At 30.6% G+C, this 19,523-nt stretch overlaps 1 protein-coding gene across 2 annotated transcripts; it reads left to right on the top strand.

Annotated features, from left to right (window-relative positions):
- Positions 1–683: 683 nt before the first annotated feature.
- Positions 684–13,185, top strand: LOC124918896 (K(+) efflux antiporter 2, chloroplastic-like). Of its 2 annotated transcripts, none has more exons than XM_047458970.1 (21): positions 684–840; positions 1,110–2,825; positions 3,238–3,409; positions 3,746–3,836; positions 4,392–4,528; positions 4,618–4,677; positions 4,763–4,882; positions 5,443–5,511; positions 5,852–5,917; positions 6,158–6,247; positions 6,529–6,633; positions 6,706–6,834; positions 7,415–7,624; positions 7,971–8,120; positions 9,067–9,120; positions 9,217–9,275; positions 10,873–10,939; positions 11,027–11,203; positions 11,305–11,361; positions 12,439–12,513; positions 12,816–13,185. In XM_047458970.1, exons 2-21 carry the CDS (start codon positions 1,198–1,200, stop codon positions 12,936–12,938), a joined length of 3,639 nt encoding a protein of 1,212 aa, XP_047314926.1. In that variant the 5' UTR covers positions 684–840; positions 1,110–1,197; the 3' UTR covers positions 12,939–13,185. The 2 variants fall into 2 exon arrangements, with proteins under 2 accessions (XP_047314926.1, XP_047314927.1); XM_047458971.1 differs by having other exon boundaries at positions 704–830.
- The last annotated feature ends 6,338 nt before the right edge of the window (positions 13,186–19,523 follow it).

Here is a 19,523-nt window from a genome sequence, read left to right as displayed (position 1 = left end):
TAGAATACTAATAAATTTGAATTTTTAAATCAGAAATTATTTACTTAAAAGAGGATTTATGTTGAATTTTTGTTAATAATTTTTTTTTAATTTAAATAAAGTCACAACATTTTAATCATGTTAGAAAAATAAAAAATAACTAAAAAGACTTAATTTGAAATGAGTAGCCATATTTAGGAAATTTTGAAGAGAAAATGAGAAAGAATAAGATAAATTTTACTATTTTTTCAACTTCTTACCTTATTAGTTCTTCCAATTTTTCTTCCCCAATTATTTTTTATTTGAAAATAAGTGAAGTTGAAATTAGAGTTTATTTTTTTTGAAAAAAAAGAAGTTAAAATTAGAGTTGGTCATCCTTATTTTAACCAAGTGAATGTGAATATTCTCGGTCTCCTTTGAGGTCCTCAGTTTGGGCTTGTCAGATGATACGTTCTACTCGCCTAATTAATTTGTTAAATGTGTTTGCAGAGGGCTATATGTTTAACCCGCAGAGATTAATCGTAGTTTAAAGATGAGTAGAATACATTATAAAAAAAACAAACAAACTTTGAATTGAATTATTTGTTAGGAATATTTATTTAAACTAGATAATTTAATGAAACCTAACTTAATTATATTTCCAAAAAGAGAATTATTTTATATTTTGAATGATAAGACAGGTTGTGCGTGCGAAGAGGGGGAGAGGAGAGTTGTCATTTATTTTGTTTTTCTTTTCTTTTCTTTTTCGCCGTTGTCATTTACAATTGATTTTCACTTCCCTCTCAAGACAAGCCGCAAAAATGGCGAATTTCAACTGAAAAGTCCTCGTCGTCTCCGTTCAACATTTACCAGTAATGATCGGTCAGTTCAACGAATCCATCTTTCATGAATATGCGTATCTGAATCTTACTACATCTATCTATCTATCTGCATTTAGGAAAGTCGCATGCCATACGTTAAATCTTTCTTGTTTTCTTCGCCAAACTAAAATTTATCTGATGAAATGCGTTTCTTATTCATGTGGAATCACTTGTATATTCGTCTGTGTTTTGATAGAAATCATATAGATTCATCACAATTTACTGCCTCGTTAATTCAATTTTTTCATATATATATATATATATATCTAGGTAAGGTTGAAGATAGTTTCTGAATCTCATTGCTCAAAAGTGTTGCGGACGTTGCATGCTTCTTAATTGAAATTTGAGAGATAGAAACATGGATTTCGCTTGTACTTTTCAGCATCCGAATGCAGTTGGGGGTGCCCGTTCTCGTATACACCAGTGGGATGCAAGTTTGAAATCGAGATGGAGAAGTTCCTTTTCTAGTTTTAGAGGAAATGAAACATTTGAAACATATCACAAGAGGAAACTAAAGAAAAGAACTGTATCCTGTGCAAGATTTAGTTGTAGTACACTGAATACAGGAGAATTGGATGGTCAATTGTGGAGACGGGGACCACCGGGAGCACGTGTATTCTTGAATTCTAATGTTGGTAATTCATTTGCTACTTCTTTGGCCATATCTCGGTTATGCTGCCAGGGAAGTGATTCTGTAGCTTATATTGATGGGAATAATCAAGATGTTGAGGTTGTTGAAAGTGGAGAAAGTATAAAGGCAGATAATAGTATAAGTTCAGAGAATGGTTCAGGGAAAGAGGTCAGGGAAGAGGACAAGTTGCCTAGTTTGGACGAATTAAGGGAGTTGTTGCTAAAAGCCCTTAATGAGTTGGAGGTGGCAAGGCTAAACAGTACCATGTTTGAAGAAAAGGCTCAAAAGATATCCGAAAATGCAATTGCATTGAAAGACGAAGCAGCGAATGCTTTGAATGATGTTAATGCTACTCTAGATATTATTCAAGAAACTGTGAATGAAGAAATTGTTGCCAAAGAAGCTGTTCAGAAAGCAACCATGGCCCTTTCTTTAGCTGAGGCAAGAGTTCAGGTGGCAATGGATTCATTAGAAGCAGAAAACAGAAGAAATGTCGTGCAAGAGTCTTCAATAGAAAGTCAATCTGAAACTGACAGTGTTGAGGAGAGGTTGGATTCTTTGAGGGAAAAGGAAGAAACACTATTGGTTGCACAACGTGATATTAGAGAGTGTCGGGCTACGTTGGTCAATTGCGAGTTAGATCTGGAACGTCTGCAATGCAGGAAAGAGGAGTTGCAGAAGGAAGTAGATAGGCTAAGGGTGGCTGCAGAGACAGCAGAAGAGAATGCTTTGAAGGCAGAAGAAGATGTTGCTAACATAATGCTTTTGGCTGAACAAGCTGTTGCCATTGAACTTGAAGCTGCTAAATCTTTAAGTGATGCCGAGATCGCCTTGCAGAAAGCAGAGAAGAACATTTCTTTCCAAATTGATAGTCCAGAAATTGCGAGTCATCAGAGTAGGTTTTCCTCGCAAGGATATGTTTCAAGTGAAGACTCGGTAACTGAGGACGAATGGGCTAGTGAGAAAAAGATGGGAGATATTGCTATTGGAAGGAAAGGAGATGAAATGCTTGAAGCTGGCGATTCCATACCTCTTAGCCAGTTTGATGGGCCTGGAAAAGGTCTTGAAGAGTCTATTTCACCCTATGAAAGTGAACATGAAAATGGAAAACTAAGTTCGGAATCATTGAAAGATATTGAACTAGATCCAGAGAACTCCAAGACCATGGGTCAAACGGCAAAGCATGAGTCACAGAAGGATTTTACCAGAGATGGCTTGCCCCCTCAGAAAGCATTATCGAAGAAATCATCTCGTTTCTCCGAGTTCACACCAGCATCATTGTTCCAAGGTCTCACTGAATTTTCTTGGAAGCAACTACCTAAGCTGGTAGTTGGTGCATTGCTTATTGGGGCTGGGTATGTAATCACACTAATTTTCTGTTACTTTTTCTTCAGTTATGTGTAATTTATTATGTTTTACAAGCTGTGGTTGATAGTGGATACCAACTTTATCATTTTCATTGCAATATTCTCTGGTAACTAAAACTTTCAACTCACACATTGGTACATCCACTACTAATTTATAATACTCGTCAATTCCTTCCAAGGGAAATGCAAAATCTCAAGGAATCTTTAAGCAGTACGGATTGGTGCACAATGTAGTGTTTGTGGTAGAATAAAGGGGAGAGGTTCATGAGCCTGAATCTTCTCCTTTCTTTTGAACTGAACAGTGGATGCATAAGCAATTTTAATTTTACACAAGTAATAGCTACTTTACAAGCTAACTAACTTCTAATTAGATTTTTTTTCATGGAATTAAATGTCTCAGGATGACCTTATATCTGAACAAGAAAGGTAGGATAAACCAATTATTTCCTCAACGAGAAGTTATCTCCTCTAGCATTGACAGAGTGTCCATAAGTATAGAGCCTTTGTTCCATCAAGTTCAGAAATTGCCAAAGAAAGTTAAGAAACTCATGGAAATGCTGCCACATCAAGAGGTATTTTCCAATTGAATCATAAGAGTTTTGCTTTGCACTTCAAATTTATTGTTCATATTATAATCTGGTGCTACCTCCAACATTTGTATATTGCTGTTATTTTATTTTGGATTTCTCATTGTTATAACATTTGTAACAAGTTCTCATGTTAAATCTGTCAAATGTCGCAAACTCTGAAGTACCCATCTCCACAAGACGGCAATAGTTTCATGCATTGACTTGTGCAGTACACATTTCTTAAACAAGCATGTCAAGTTATAAAATGAACTTGTTTCTGTTCTATTACGATTTACTAATCCATGCCTATTTGCATTTTTTTTCAACATGAAATTCCAGATAAACGAGGAAGAAGCTTCTCTTTTTGACGTGCTGTGGCTACTGCTGGCTAGTGTCGTTTTTGTGCCTATATTCCAGAAAATACCGGGAGGTAATAGATTTTTAGCATCTATTCATTGGATGTCAATCTCCTAACACTCTTAGGTTTAAGGAGCTTTAATGTTAATGACTGATTCTCAAATCCTAAATACTCTGCGAGTTTTGTAATGCTGATAGAATGGGTTTCACACAGTACGGAACTGTGAAGATTATCATGCCCCATGTATATGTCAATTAGAACTTCATTTTCTGCTTTACTTTCAAAGCTTCTCATGCTACCTTCTATCTTTTTACTATGTCTATGTTGAATTCAAAACTCTTTGTAGTACTTTATCTACTCGATTTCTAAATAGGAGGCCAATGGTTCAATTCTTCTTCCCAACAGTTACTTGCCAACTGAATTTTGTGACTGTAGAATTATATTCTGTAAGGAATTTGAATTATGAAGCTAATGACTTAACTCCTGTTTTCATGGTTTAGTATATAATGATTATCAGAAGGTGCAGAAATAGCTAGAACTGAATGTGGAAAGCTTGGAAAAACATCTCGTAACGTATTTAACCAGAAAATAGATTATAATGATGTTTTTTAACCTATTGATGTTCAGGAAGTCCTGTTCTTGGCTATCTGGCTGCTGGTATTTTAATTGGGCCTTATGGTCTCTCTATCATTCGCCATGTGCATGGTACAAAGGCGATAGCTGAATTTGGAGTTGTCTTCTTACTATTTAATATTGGATTAGAGGTAGAGTCTGTAACATAAGTCAACTGTTTTCTTGATGTTTACTTTACTCACAAATAAAGACACCTAATCATTGGGTTTTCATCTCACAGCTATCTGTCGAAAGATTGAGTTCAATGAAAAAATATGTGTTTGGACTGGGGAGTGCTCAGGTGATTGAAAAAATGTGTTATGCTCTCACTTGATGATTTCCAATTTCATTTTGTGCACTCATACTTAGTTTTCTGCCAAAAATAGGTCTTGGTGACAGCTGCTGTTTTTGGATTTCTGGCTCACTTAGCTGCTGGACAGCCTGGTCCTGCTGCAATTGTAATTGGGAACGGTCTTGCATTATCATCTACTGCCGTTGTCCTACAGGTAACATTAAGAGCATCTTTAATGGAATTTAGACCGTTAAGTTCCATGAAATTAATGAAGATCCCTCCCAACTGAGGTTTTTCTTGGTCCATGCATTTTGTCGTTTTTGTTTGTTCCTTGCTTTTGATTATCAGGTCTTTGTTTTGGCATCCGTTAAGTATTTCTTTTCCAGTATTTCCCTTCACGTCCTTTAGTTGTTCATTTTATGCATGGAGTTTTTTTGGAAAAACACTTGTAAAATTTTGTGATGGACTTTAATAACAAGGAATATCAATCAAACAATAATAGTGAGGTAGACTAAAGGAAACACTGTAGTTTCAGTTAAGTTAAATCAAAAGGATTGTTTTTTAAAGAAATCATGAGATATGTATGTTGTATGCTGTGAATTATAATATGAATGTATGGAAAAATGGAGAAGACAAATAAGGAATGAGCATATACTGAGAAAATAAAGGCAGTAAACATGGATGACAAGATATGAGAGAATATGTTAAGAGCTTAAGATGGCTTATTCATGTAGAAAAATGTACCAAGGAATTATCTTTTAAGTTCTGTTGCAGGTATTGCAAGAACGAGGTGAAAGTACATCTCGTCATGGACGAGCTGCGTTTTCAGTGTTATTATTTCAGGTATGCAGAACCTATTCCTTGTTATAACTTCTCTAGAGGTTTTCTTCTCGCAAGTAAAATTTTGGACGCCAACAAGATGTTGAAAAAAATGTGAATCCAATGGGGTATTGTTCATTGTCTTAATTGTCTACTCTATACATAAGATTGGTTTTCTTTTTTGGGTTCTTTAAAGTCTTGTAGCATCTCTAGAATTCAATCATATATCCCTAATATTATTGTGATACTTGTCCAATATACTGAATTGATGTCTAAAAGTGAGCATGACTACATTCCTTAACTCATAAATCTAGACTCTTTTCATCTCTTTTGTTTCCTTGCTAATTGTCTTTTTTTTCACCAGGATTTGGCTGTCGTGGTGCTACTGATTCTTATACCTCTTATTTCGCCAAATTCATCTAAAGGCGGGGTAATGGGTCCTACTCTTGCAATATATGCACCATATCTTGTGCTCTAAGTAACAAAAAGAATATCATTACTCTCTTTCCTCAATTTCTGTACATAGTAGAAATGTTATTTTTCACGAAAAAAGAAATATTCTATCTCTCCCCCCCAACCCGCCACTCACACACATATATTCTGTTTTCTATCATACATCCTTTTCCCCCTACAAATGTTACTGATATTCTCACCAATGAACTTTCTTCAGATTGGTTTCCAAGCCATTGCTGAAGCTCTTGGTTTGGCTGCTGTAAAGGCCGTTGTCGCCATTGCTGCAATAGTGGCTGGAGGACGCTTGGTAAGTTATTTTCTGGAAGGGGCATGAAAAAAGCATTTTAGAAATACACTTCCTTTCAAATTCTAATGGAGAAATATTCATGCTTCTCATCAGAACTTTGATAAAGTTTTTTCTGTGCTTATGTAATACTATCTGAATGGTGGTACCCGTGATATTTCACTTTTTTGACAATGCTTTTTGTTACATACGACCTCATAGTAAAATAAACTTTATTAGCTTTGACTTAACTCCTCTTTAGTTTTTATGAAGGTCTAGTGTTATATGTGCTTTATCATTTTCAGCTGCTTCGGCCAATATACAAGCAAATTGCAGAGAATCAAAATGCGGAAATATTTTCAGCAAATTCACTTCTTGTAATTCTTGGAACTAGTCTCCTCACAGCCAGAGTATGTTCGTTTGGAATTTAAGTTTTCAGAATAAATACATGTGGAAGCTTTTCTTAACTGAAACTTGAACAGGCTGGTCTTTCCATGGCATTGGGAGCATTTTTGGCTGGTTTGCTTCTTGCCGAGACAGAATTTTCTATACAAATTGAATCAGACATTGCTCCATATCGTGGCCTTTTGCTGGGACTCTTCTTCATGACGGTAGGCACCTTCGTTTCTCTACTATTTATATGTTACAGTTTCATGATTTATTTGAAGATTGTTCTAGGAAAAACACATTCCATTTGTCCTTGTACCATTTGTTCATAACTATGTACTACTTCACTTACTTCTATACCTTCAACACATTTTGGCTTTTGGTCCATTCATTGCAGCAAAAAATATGTAGAATCTGTCAATATCTGAGACGAAGTCTACTGTGAATGGTAGAGAGTGAATTTATAGGCAGACAAAAGTATGATTTTCTTTGTATTCTTGAATTGAATTAATTCTACATTGTGGTATTACAATTTACAGCTTTCTTTCTACAGAAATGGTAAGAAATTACAATAGAATAAAGTAAAATTGATCCTCTAGTTATTCTCTTTCGCATCAAATGTGTAACTGATTGATTTGTGACGGCTTCTTTCCTTGCTGAATTATTGTCCGACTTTTGTACAAAATATGAGCAGTATTTTGGAGATAATTTTGAGTTTGTAAAATGTTGAGAGAATTTTGCTAGAACAGGATATAGTTGGTCCCCACATCATACTGACCAATCAACATTTTTGTGTTTTGTCAGGTGGGCATGTCCATCGATCCAAAACTACTTATTTCAAACTTCCCGGTTATTATGGGTGCTTTAGCTCTGTTAATAGGTGGAAAGACTATCTTGATTGTTGGAGTTAGTAGACTTTTTGGCATTTCAATCATATCCGCAATAAGAGCTGGTCTTCTACTTGCTCCTGGTGGAGAATTTGCATTTGTGGCTTTTGGAGAGGCTGTTAATCAGGTTGTCTTTATACCCCAAGTCTTTAGAATTATTTCATGCAGTTTCAGTATTTTTTTGGTATAAATTTCTGGTTAAAGATGATGATGATGCATACTTTGGCCATGATGGTTTGAACTTTTCTATTAGGAAAATCTATTATTTGAAAGGCACTCGGGAACACTTAAATTGTATGTGGGTGCAAATTGTTGCATTAGCATTTCGAAGATGAACCTAAGAGACATCATTTGATATTTTATTAATTTTAAAAACTGTCTGGAAAAAAGGTTGCACTAATCTACTTGTGATTAATATTTTGCATCTTCACTGTTGTACCTGAAAATAAGACTTATAATTAATATTTTTGCAGGGTATTATGTCTTCCGAGCTGTCATCTTTGCTGTTTCTTGTAGTTGGCATCTCTATGGCCCTCACCCCATGGTTAGCTGCCGGTGGGCAGTTAATAGCCTCCCGTTTTGGCTTACATGATGTCCGCAGTTTGTTGCCTGTTGAGAGTGAGGTAAAATACTTCAGTTTTTTCACCTGTAGGAAACATTTTCTTCGCTATTCACTTAGCTATCATTTATGTAGCTACTTTCAGTCTGAGTGTTCTGAGCATTGGGAATAATATACCTACTAGACTGGATCGACAAGTAGAGATCATTCCAATGCACAGAGACTGTTATTTTCCATTTTCTGGAGCTATTTTCCGATTTACTGACTAATTTATATATTGGAGAATTCGTCTTCTTTTTTCTTTTCTTCTGTTCTTTTGGGGAGTGGGGAGAGTTATGAATTAATATGTATGCCCAATGTGGAAATAGTTAGGTTTATATTTATTTATTCTCTAATTTATTTCTAAATATATTAAAATAAATTAGTTGTCATATTTTAGGGATTCTGATTTATCCTAAGAGGAAAATCAGCTTAAACTTGTATAAATAGATATAACCCATTATGAGAAATAAAATATCAAAAGTATCTCCTTTTTCTCCATTTTGAATATCCCATATGGTATCAAATTGTGGTTTTCAATCTTGAGCCACAAACAGTTTAAGGATGTACAGTATCCACACATGTAAAAGGGGGCCAAGACACAGCCTACAATTTAAAGTCTTCTTCCATGGATTCACTCCAATTCGCTGGCTAGAGAGTATATTTGACAAGGTCAGGACACAAGAAAGAGAAAGGATAAAAGGAGCAAATAATGCGCTTTTTGGGGGTGGGAATTATTAGAGTTTCATTCATTAATAGGCTGATTATCAGATGTCTTTTTATGGAGTATACTTTGACAATGATGAGATGGACCATGGTGCATGCCCAACATTTGTAGTTAAATTTTCATCTAGGATTTTCGTTTAGCCTCACGGTTCTTTGCATCTTAGTTCATTTAGAAAGAAAAAATGTCCTATCAGATACTACTTTGAACCGTACTCAATCTCTTATGGTTGGATTATTTTCTCCAGACTGAGGATCTGCAAGATCATATTATTATCTGTGGATTTGGACGTGTTGGTCAGGTTTGTAATGGAAGAAACTATATTCTGTGGGTTATTATTTTCTGCCTAGCTTATGAATATGTAGACTAATATGGTACCCTCACATGTGACCCCCAGATCATTGCGCAGCTTCTTTCTGAACGACGCATTCCATTTGTTGCTCTTGATGTAAGGAGGTATGACTGCAAAATCTTGGTGGTTATTCGTTTAGTTTTTTTTTCAATGTTTAACATGATATGCATATTTTGGAGGCTTTGTTATAAAACAATTCATGTTGATCATGGTCCAGAAAAATCAACATTTGTCATATTTGCCAATGATCACAATGATTTATATTATACACTATAATTTGGATCATCATATAAAAAATAATTTGTATACTAAATGAAGCAACAAAAATTCACTATAATGTGATGATGATCGAGAAAACAAATCTCATTCTTAAAGAAGAAAAAAACATTCGATTTTAACTTTGGCAATTTTCTAACTAGAATGTGATTTTGAGAAAAAATTAGACAAAAATTTATGAAAAAATACTAAAATCCAAATAGGCTTATTATGTGATTCTATGTAATAGTAGGTCTTGTACTAAATATTCTTTGGAGGAAGCCCTAAACTAACTAATAATGAGGAAGTTCAGATTGCTGCGAGATTGCAGTGAATTGCATGAACTAGCTGGGATTTCTTTTTGGGCATTCCTTATATGTTGCATCAGCTGGTTATGCATTTTGTGCATGTGAACCAGGAAGTATTCCGAGCAAAAAAATATAGAAAACCAGGGAGTTCCAATATACATTTCCCAAATGTTACTTGAGTTTCAGATGTAATGAATCAGTACATCACAATGTTACTTACCTGGAAGTTTAATTGATTATATATTGTTAAATAGACTTTTCTAGAGTTCCTAGGTTCCCTTGAGTTCATATTTCCTACCAGAGAAAAATATTCAATTCCATTATCTGCACCATCGAGCATTTGAATAATCCTTTTTATAAAGGATAAAACCATTTCATTGATCCATATTTTGTGAAGATGCAAAAATATGGTCAAAATCTAACAAAAACAGTAGCAATAAGGATGCCAGAGTGATCAATCATAAGTTAAAACTTGTAGCAAAAAAAAAAAGTTTCATAAGTTAAAACCAAATCAACACAACTAAATACATACATCAAACAAAAGAGATCAACAATAAAGGAAACAAAGATATTGTTAGAATTCCGAGTGAAAGGGATGAGATGCTTCAGGAAAACTATGAGATGGGAGAGATGTAACTGAACTGTTCTTATCATATTATTCAACATATCAATTGATTACATTGCATTCTATTTATACTACTATTCTAACCAACTTGACTAACTAACTAACTAACTATTTATCTATCTATCATATTAACTACTAGTCTACTATCAATACTAACTAATCTACTAACTATCTATATAACTCCATACATGTGACAGATACATCTCAAGGAACACATGAATATACACTAATGCTTCTGCCCTTGAAAAATCTTATGATTTGATTTCAATTCCATTTCTGCACCATCCAGCCTTCCACTGCATATCTTTGAACAACATGATGATTTTGCTGACTTATCAAAATTGCATGGTTAACAATTTAAACTTCAAAACATAAATGAAGTTGGAAGCTTTTAGCTAGTGGTTAATTCCTACACATAGAGGAATTAGATAATTCAAATTTCAAATACAGATGATACTCACTCATGATTCTGTCCCTATTTGTACTAATTTTAGTTATGTTACAATATGCCAGTGATCAAGTAGCGATTGGCCGTAAGCTTGATCTCCCTGTTTACTTTGGTGATGCAGGAAGTCGAGAGGTACGCTAACCTTAACTGTCACAATTACAGATAAGTCTCCGCAGGTTCACTCATTAACCTTATTGTGGATTTTTCATCACATGGCAGGTTCTTCATAAAATTGGGGCTGAAAGGGCCTGTGCTGCTGCAATAACCCTAGACACTCCTGGTGCAAATTACAGAACTGTTTGGGCTTTAAACAAGTATTTCCCCAATGTTAAGACTTTTGTTCGCGCTCATGATGTGGATCATGGACTCAATTTGGAAAAAGCTGGAGCAACAGCGGTTATTTTTTGTTTACCCTTTTCCTTACAGTTTTGTTTCTTCCCTTAAAAATTCTGATTGGTTATAGATCAGATTTAAGGTTTGAATTGGAAAAATTGCAGGTTGTACCAGAGACATTGGAACCAAGTCTACAGCTAGCAGCTGCTGTTCTTGCACAGGTATATTTACCAGTATTTTTTATTTTTGAGAAAAGGTATATTTGCCATTATTCTCTAGTCAGACTTTCATTATAATAATTAATCTTTAAATACTGAGAATTCTATTTTACAGAAAATTAATTTTTTTTCCATTACTTTTGAGAAAGACTGAAGTTTTATTTTACTATATGTTAAATTTATGGGCAAATACAACAATGAAACCCAGAAAAGAAAGATATGCAACATGTTCGTATGACAAACATAAAGCATAAATCCTTATTTTACATGGGTCATTTGAGATTATTTTCGAATAAGCTAAATACCATCACAACATTCAAATCATTAATCAAAGTACCAAATTATCCTACTTTAATTATTTTTATAACAATTTAAAATAATTAAGACATTTTGGTCATTCTGTCCAAATAACCCACATATTACAGCAAACAAGGTTATTTGGAAATAACCAGTTGGTTTTTCAAATAACTCCTGATCAAACAAGGCCTTAACCAATTTGCAAAAAAAATGAAGAAAAAACCAAGTTAAGAAAGCAAAAAAAGGCATGAACAATCCATTCTCTTAGATTTTCTAATTAGCTGTGATCAAACTGGGGCTTTGAGTCACGAGTCAATATCAATCCATATTCTTTCTACAAAAGCCAGTTAACATGATTATTCGTGTATTTTGATTTTCAAGAAAATGATTATTTGTGTAATTGTTCAAGATTTTACTTTGAATATTGCAGCATGTCACAACCGTTTTCCATATTACTCTATTGTTTTTCTTGGTCTACCACCGAAAGTCGTTAATAGTCCCAATTTGATGCTGTTAATTAGGGAAGACAGACAGACACTAAGTCACCTAAAAGAATTATCTGGAACTATTCATTAAACATAAAGAGTTAACTAATTAAGCTACAAATTACAAACTTGTTCCATCAGATCATTTCGAGATGAATCAATCTTGATTGCTACTTTCTTTAAAGCGGATTATATTGTATCCCCATTCTTTCATATAATCCCTGAATAACATTAGTTGCATTGATCCATTCTTCTTCTTCTTCTTCTTTTTGTCATTAATTTCCTGTTACTTAATTAGGCAAAGCTTCCAATGTCGGAAATTGCAACAGCAATCAATGAGTTCAGGTCACGCCATCTTTCTGAACTTACAGAGGTATGCAATGTTGTCAACAAACTGGTTTATTATATTTCTTTTCGTAGAAATTAATACAGACCCCAATCACGATCCCATTTGAAAATCGCCCAATTTAAATTTGGAAGTTTTACTTGAATCATGATTCATATTTGTGTAATTTGGATTCATTTTTGGATCATGATCCAAATTATTTTGTGAATTGACTTTTTTTATAAACACAATAAATGTAGATTTTTCCTGATTATGATCAAGATGAAAAGAGTGTATAACATAACAGCCGATTATTTTCATTAAAAACTCTCTTATGCCATCTTCCACAGCTATGCCAATCAAGTGGGAGTTCACTTGGTTATGGCTTCTCCAGTGTGTTGAGCAAAACAAAATCTCAATCATCGGATTCGTCAGATGACAATCAGACCTTGGAAGGAACTCTAGTATTATGAGATGCACAGATTTGATAAGAGGAATAAGACAGTTACAGATGTGAATTCACATTGAGCTTATGAAATGGTAAGTGGTCTAAACAAAATAATATAGGAATGTAGCTGAAACTGTGAAATGGACCCCTTTGATGCGCCTTTTCCCTCTGCTACGCAGTTTTGGAACCTTTTATTATGTGTACAAAAACAAAAGATTCTTGTGAGCTTTGTTTGGTTCTATATTTTGTTGAAAGTGGCTTCATTTCCCTTCTCTTTTTTTGGCTCTAATAGCTTCTTTGATGTTGGCTTATTTGCAATTTTTTGAAAAATAAATTTGCATGTTTCATGAAGCACATTTTTTCAAAAATAAATCGAATCGATTTAATGATTTCAGATAATTTTATGAACATTAAATCGAATAGAGAAAGATTGGATTGAGCACTTATTTTCGGTCATTATTTGTCTATCGATAATTGTCGATAAACCTTAACATTTCTCCCATGAACGACGTCTTTAACACAACTAGCATTAATCTCGTGCACATAAAAATATAAATAAAATATTAGGAGGAAAATAAAATAATTCAATTCTGATTAATTTTGAATTAGTTTTAATTTTACAAAAAAAATTAAATTTAATTAAAATTTAATATTAATATATATTTTAAATATATCAAATATCTAAAATTACAAAAATTCATTTATATAAATTTTATTATAAAATATAAATTAAAAATTTATATATTTAGAGACAAAAATATCAATTACTCTATTTTTAATTTATTTAATTATTTATCCTAATAATATTTTTTTAACAATTAATTATATTAAATTTATTTATCTGCATTTTTTTTTTGTTGATAAATATCAATTTTTACTAAAACTAATATAGATAAAAAAATCGTAAATAAATTAGTTATGTGTTTTTTAGTATTTTATTTTTTATATAAATAAATAATAATTTTAAAATATGAATATTAAGAGAAAAAAAATTAAGTTTAATATATTCAAAGTAAAATAATATTAATAATTTTTTTTAAAAAATTATTTAATATTTTGTTTAAAAAATAATAATATTAGTTCCTTAAATATTAATACTATTTTTTTTTCAAACATCTTACCCAAAATTTTAACTTTTAACTAACCAAATATTTCATTTCACATATATCGATAAATTTAATCTCCATAAATTTAATGACTTCAATTACTATTTTATCCACATTTCAAACCATCACATTTCAAACCATTTTCTCAAAATATCAAGATTTTCATTTTCATGATCAAACTATCAATCTTTCTCTCTCTAAATTATTAATTAACTATTTAATTATACATTTTTCACACTAATCCACTAATTACTTTATTTTATAAATATAAATATATATAATTAAAATTAATAATACATATATTAAATAAAATATATTACATCAACTAAAAAAAAATTGTCGTGTAATTCATACATATAAAAATACAAAAAATTAATAAAATAATAATAATATGTATTTAATGTTTAAATCTTAATAAATCACGAATAATATATTAAAATAAAAAATAAAACACTCTCATTCCACATTTTATTTATTTTGATAAAACAACTTATCTTCTCACATATCTCATCACATATTCTTTTCCGAATAATCTCGTGACCTTATACTTTCACTTTGGTCAATGAGATATTTGATTCATATTTTTTAACATTTATCATCGTGACCTCACACTTTGGTCAATTAAATATTTAATTATTATTTTTTAACCATTTTCAATTGATATCGGTCTATTATACAAATCACATTCATATCATACTTGGTTAATGATTGTACTTGTTTTGTTAGGTTGCAAATTCAAAACATACATATAACATTTTTTATTTTATTTTTAACCATTTTAAGTTTATGGGCGGGTCAACCCACAATCCGACCCAAGTATTCATTTACTCTGACATATATATCCAAATTAACCATATCACTCGACCCGACAACCCATACGCTTTGAAATCAAGCATCATTATATATATATATTAGTTAGTTAAAAAGTTGAACTTATATTATTAAAATGTCCTGTGTTTATCAAATTTGATGTTGAATTTAAAATATAAAGTCTTATTAGCCTAGTTGGTTAAAGGGTTGTACTTATTTTGTTAGGTTGCAAGTTCAAAACATACATATAATATTTTTAATTTTATTTTTAACCGTTTTAAGTTTATGGGCGGATCAATCCACAATCCGACCCAAATATCCATTACTCTCACATATATATATATATATATATATATATATATATATATATATATATATATATATATATATATATATATATATATATATATATATATATATATATATATCCAAATTAACCACAACTCTCGACTCGACAATCATGATACTTTGAAATTAAGCATCATATTATATTATATTATATTATATTATATTATATATTGTAGAATTATCCTGGAAGAAAAATAATTCCAAGAATGGAATGTTGAGAAAGTCAGCAGCAAATCAATCAATTAGACTAATTGATTTGCTAATTGACCGTTGATTATCAATTACATGATTTTACTATTTAATTATTTCCTTTTCTGCTAATGTAATCTTACTATTTAAGCACTAAACAGTCTTATATGTAAGAATAACAACCAATAAACTAGCAATAAATTTCTCTCTTTTATTTATTTTTCTACATGGTATCAGAGCAGATTTTTCCTTCTTGAAGGAACCTGTTCACAATTTTCCGCTGCCTCCTCCAATGGTGGAAATAGCCATTGGAGAAGAACTCAAATGATTCTATAATATCATATTTCTCTAAACTTATTATCACAAATCTCAGTGCATTTTTTCCATAGTTCGGTCGAATCTGTATCGAGCATTGTCTTCGTGTCTCGACAAATTTATTTTTTCTCCTTTTTTGGCAAATGTCGTCTTCATGTCTCGACAAATTTCTTTCAACATTTTATCTGTCCAAAAATTATCATTTTTCACTTCAAGAGCTGAGCCAAGAGCCACTCCTCTAACTAAGTGAATCATGATTTTTGAATCATTCAAATTGAAAGAATGTCATCAACAATTAATCGACAACACCCTCTTCAATCTCTGCCAAGGCTCTATTACACCCCTCTATGTTACATCCCGCAATCAGGTGGCTGACATACTCACCAAGCCGACTCGAGGAGTATGTGGCAAGTTGGGCAGTCTCAACATCTACTACCCAACTTGAGGGGGAGTGTAGAATTATCCTGGAAGAAAAATAATTCCAAGAATGAAATGTTGAGAAAGTCAGCAGCAAATCAATCAATTAGACTAATTGATTTGTAAATCAATCAATTAGACTAATTGATTTGCTAATTGACCGTTGATTATCAATTACATGATTTTACTATTTAATTATTTCATTTTCTGCTAATGTAATCTTACTATTTAAGCACTAGAGAGTCTTATATGTAAGAATAAGAACCAATAAACTAGCAATAAATTTCTCTCTTTTCTTTATTTAGTTAGTTAAAAAGTTGAACTTATATTGTTAATGCGTTTATCAAATTTAGTGTTAAATTTAAAATATAAAGTCTTATTAACTTAGTTGATTAAAGAGTTGTACTTGTTTTTGTTAAGTTGCAAGTACGAAACATACCTATAACATTTTTAATTTTATTTTAACCGTTTTAAGTTTATGGGCGGGTCAACCTCAATCCGACCCAAGTATTCATTTATTCTCACATATATATTCAAATTAACCACAACTCTCGACCCGACAATCCGGATATTTTGAAATTAAGCATAATTATATATATATATATATATATATATATTAAAATAACATATATATTTACTTTTACTTAATTTTATAAATATAATATATAATTAAAAATAAACATTCTAAATTAAACAATTCAAATAAATATTATAAACTCAAATAAAGTACATTACCTACACCTTTAATATTATATATTAAAATAAAATATATTATATTATATAAATATTGAAATAATACATAAATATTAAAATAACAAATATATATTATTTTTACTTAATTTTATAAATATAATATATATAATTAAAATTAAATAATTAAATTAAATATTATAAACTAAAGTAAAATACATAACATAAACCTTAAATTAAATAAAATAAAATAAACCAACTAAATCTTAAAATAAATTACCAAAACCTTAAAATATTTATAAATTTATCAATTTAAAAAACCTTAAAATAAAATAAATAAAATAAACTTTAAAATATTTATAATATTTTACGCTTACGTAAAATATACGTGTTATTTTAATTTTATGTAATATATGTATTATTTTAATATTTATATAATATAATATATAATATTAAAATTTTATATAATATATTTTATTTTAGTGCATATTTATTTGAATTATTTAACTTACAATGTTTAATTTTAATTATATATATTATATTTTTTAAATTAAGTAAAAATAAAATATGTGTTATTTTAATATTTATGTAATATATTTTATTTTAATATATAATATTAAAAGTTTATGTAATTTTTTAATTTTAATATATAATATTAAAGGTGTATGTAATGTATTTTATTTTAATTTATAATATTTATTTGAATTATTTAATTTATAATGTTTATTTTTATTTAAATATATTATATTTATAAAATTAAGTAAAAATAAAATATATATGTTATTTTAATATTTATGTAATATATTTTATTTAATATATGTATTATTAATTTTAATTATATATATATATATTTATATTTATAAAATAAAGTAATTAGTGGATTAATGTAGAAGATGTGTAATTAAATGGTTAATTAATGATTTAGACAGAGAAATGTGGATAGTTTTGGAATAAGAACAAAAAAGTGAGTATTTGGAAAAAAATGTTTGAAAGATGGGTAAAGACGAAATTGGTTCCAACTTTTTTATAGTGACCTTACTTTTTTACTTTCACATCAATCAAATCAACTCATCAAATTTACATATTTTAACCATTAATATATTTTTTTCCACATAACACTTCGAACATTTTTAATAAAGTTGAATTTGTGTGTAAACCTGAACCAAATATTTAACTGAAATTAATCATGAATAAATAATCATAAATTTTAGACAATAAATTAAAAAAACATTATAATAAAAAACAAAAAAATAATGACAACTAATAAAAAATAGGAGATAATGAGTATTATGATCAATATTAGAGGATAATGAGTATTATGATAATTTTAGATACAAAATATAAAAGTTTATTTTTGACATAAAAAATATTATAAATTTGCATATTAAAAACAAATAAGTGAATAATGTTAAACAAATTTTAAAACGAATAAAAAATAATTTAATATATAGGTTAAAATGACAATATTTTATTAAATGACTCAACTTTTAGTTTGGACAATTCATCTTGTTTTGGGGGGAAAACAATTTAGTGCAATTTCATTAAAAAAACTCAAAAGAGGAAAAAAAATACAAAAGCTTAAGATCAAATCTAGACAATTTCTAAATTTGACAATGAAACAAAACTGAATTACAGACATCAACAACTAGAGATAGACCCAGGAAATAGGGATGGGTGGGCTTAAAATTTTTTTGGGGTGGGCTTAAAAAAACACTGAGAAAATTTTGAATAAAACTAATAGATAAAGGTAAGTTTTACCATTTTTTTAACAAATATTGAAGTATATTGAAATTTTTTAAGAAATTAGCGGGTATAATCAAATTTGAACCGTAAAAATTTTTATTTTTTATTTTTTATTTTCAGGGTGGGCTTTAGCCCACCCGAGCTCCTACATAGATCCATCCCTATCAACAACAATCAAATAGCGTCTATAGCGTTTTTACTTTGATTCTACTTGTGACTTTCTCAAACGAAATATCCCATATCTGGCATAACTTTCTGTTCTCTTCATTCCTTTCGATTCCTCTCCAGGATTGAATGAGTGCATTTCTATCTGAAGTTATATCTCCCTAAATGTCTTCAGCAGTTCTACTTCTTCCACTATGAGTTCTTAAATTTCTTTCTTTTCAGATATTGTAGACTACTGCTCTAAAATAGTATTTCAACATACTTACATAGAAGGATCTTCCTTTTGCTTTATTCTTCATTCACTCTTGGATTTATTCCCATATTCCTGAAAAGTTGATGATGTTCATGTTTGTAACAGACCTCCTTTAAATTTGTATTACAAAAGAGAATTCCCCAAATAAATAGTTTATGCTTTCCTCAACTCCCAAACATAGGACACAGTTGATATAAAAAATGTTTATGTATTTTCGAATTCTGTCTTTTGTTGTCAACCTTTTCCTGTATACCAGCTAGAGAATAAATTGGTGACGAGGAATAATATTTGGAGACCATACCATATTATTCCAATCTACCTCATGTCCTCTTGTTCTAACCATTTCTCATGCCTTTCTTGTAATGAAATTCTCGTTGCTTTCTATTTTCCAGCGTATTACATCATTTCTTTCATTGGGTTGCTTTTGTCTCATTAGGTTTATGACTCTATCACCTTCTGGAATACGTCTCAGAAGGGAATCACATTTACCTTCATAGACGTCTCTAAATGAGTACTTGATGCATTCTCTTCTAACTTTACTTCCTTGCATATATTCTTTGAACATAATGAGAAT

This window comes from Impatiens glandulifera, chromosome 1, assembly GCF_907164915.1.
Source record: "Impatiens glandulifera chromosome 1, dImpGla2.1, whole genome shotgun sequence".
In the NCBI taxonomy this organism is placed as follows: domain Eukaryota; kingdom Viridiplantae; phylum Streptophyta; class Magnoliopsida; order Ericales; family Balsaminaceae; genus Impatiens; species Impatiens glandulifera.
Note: the sequence above shows the minus strand (reverse complement) of the source record. Positions and strands in the feature narration are given on the sequence as shown.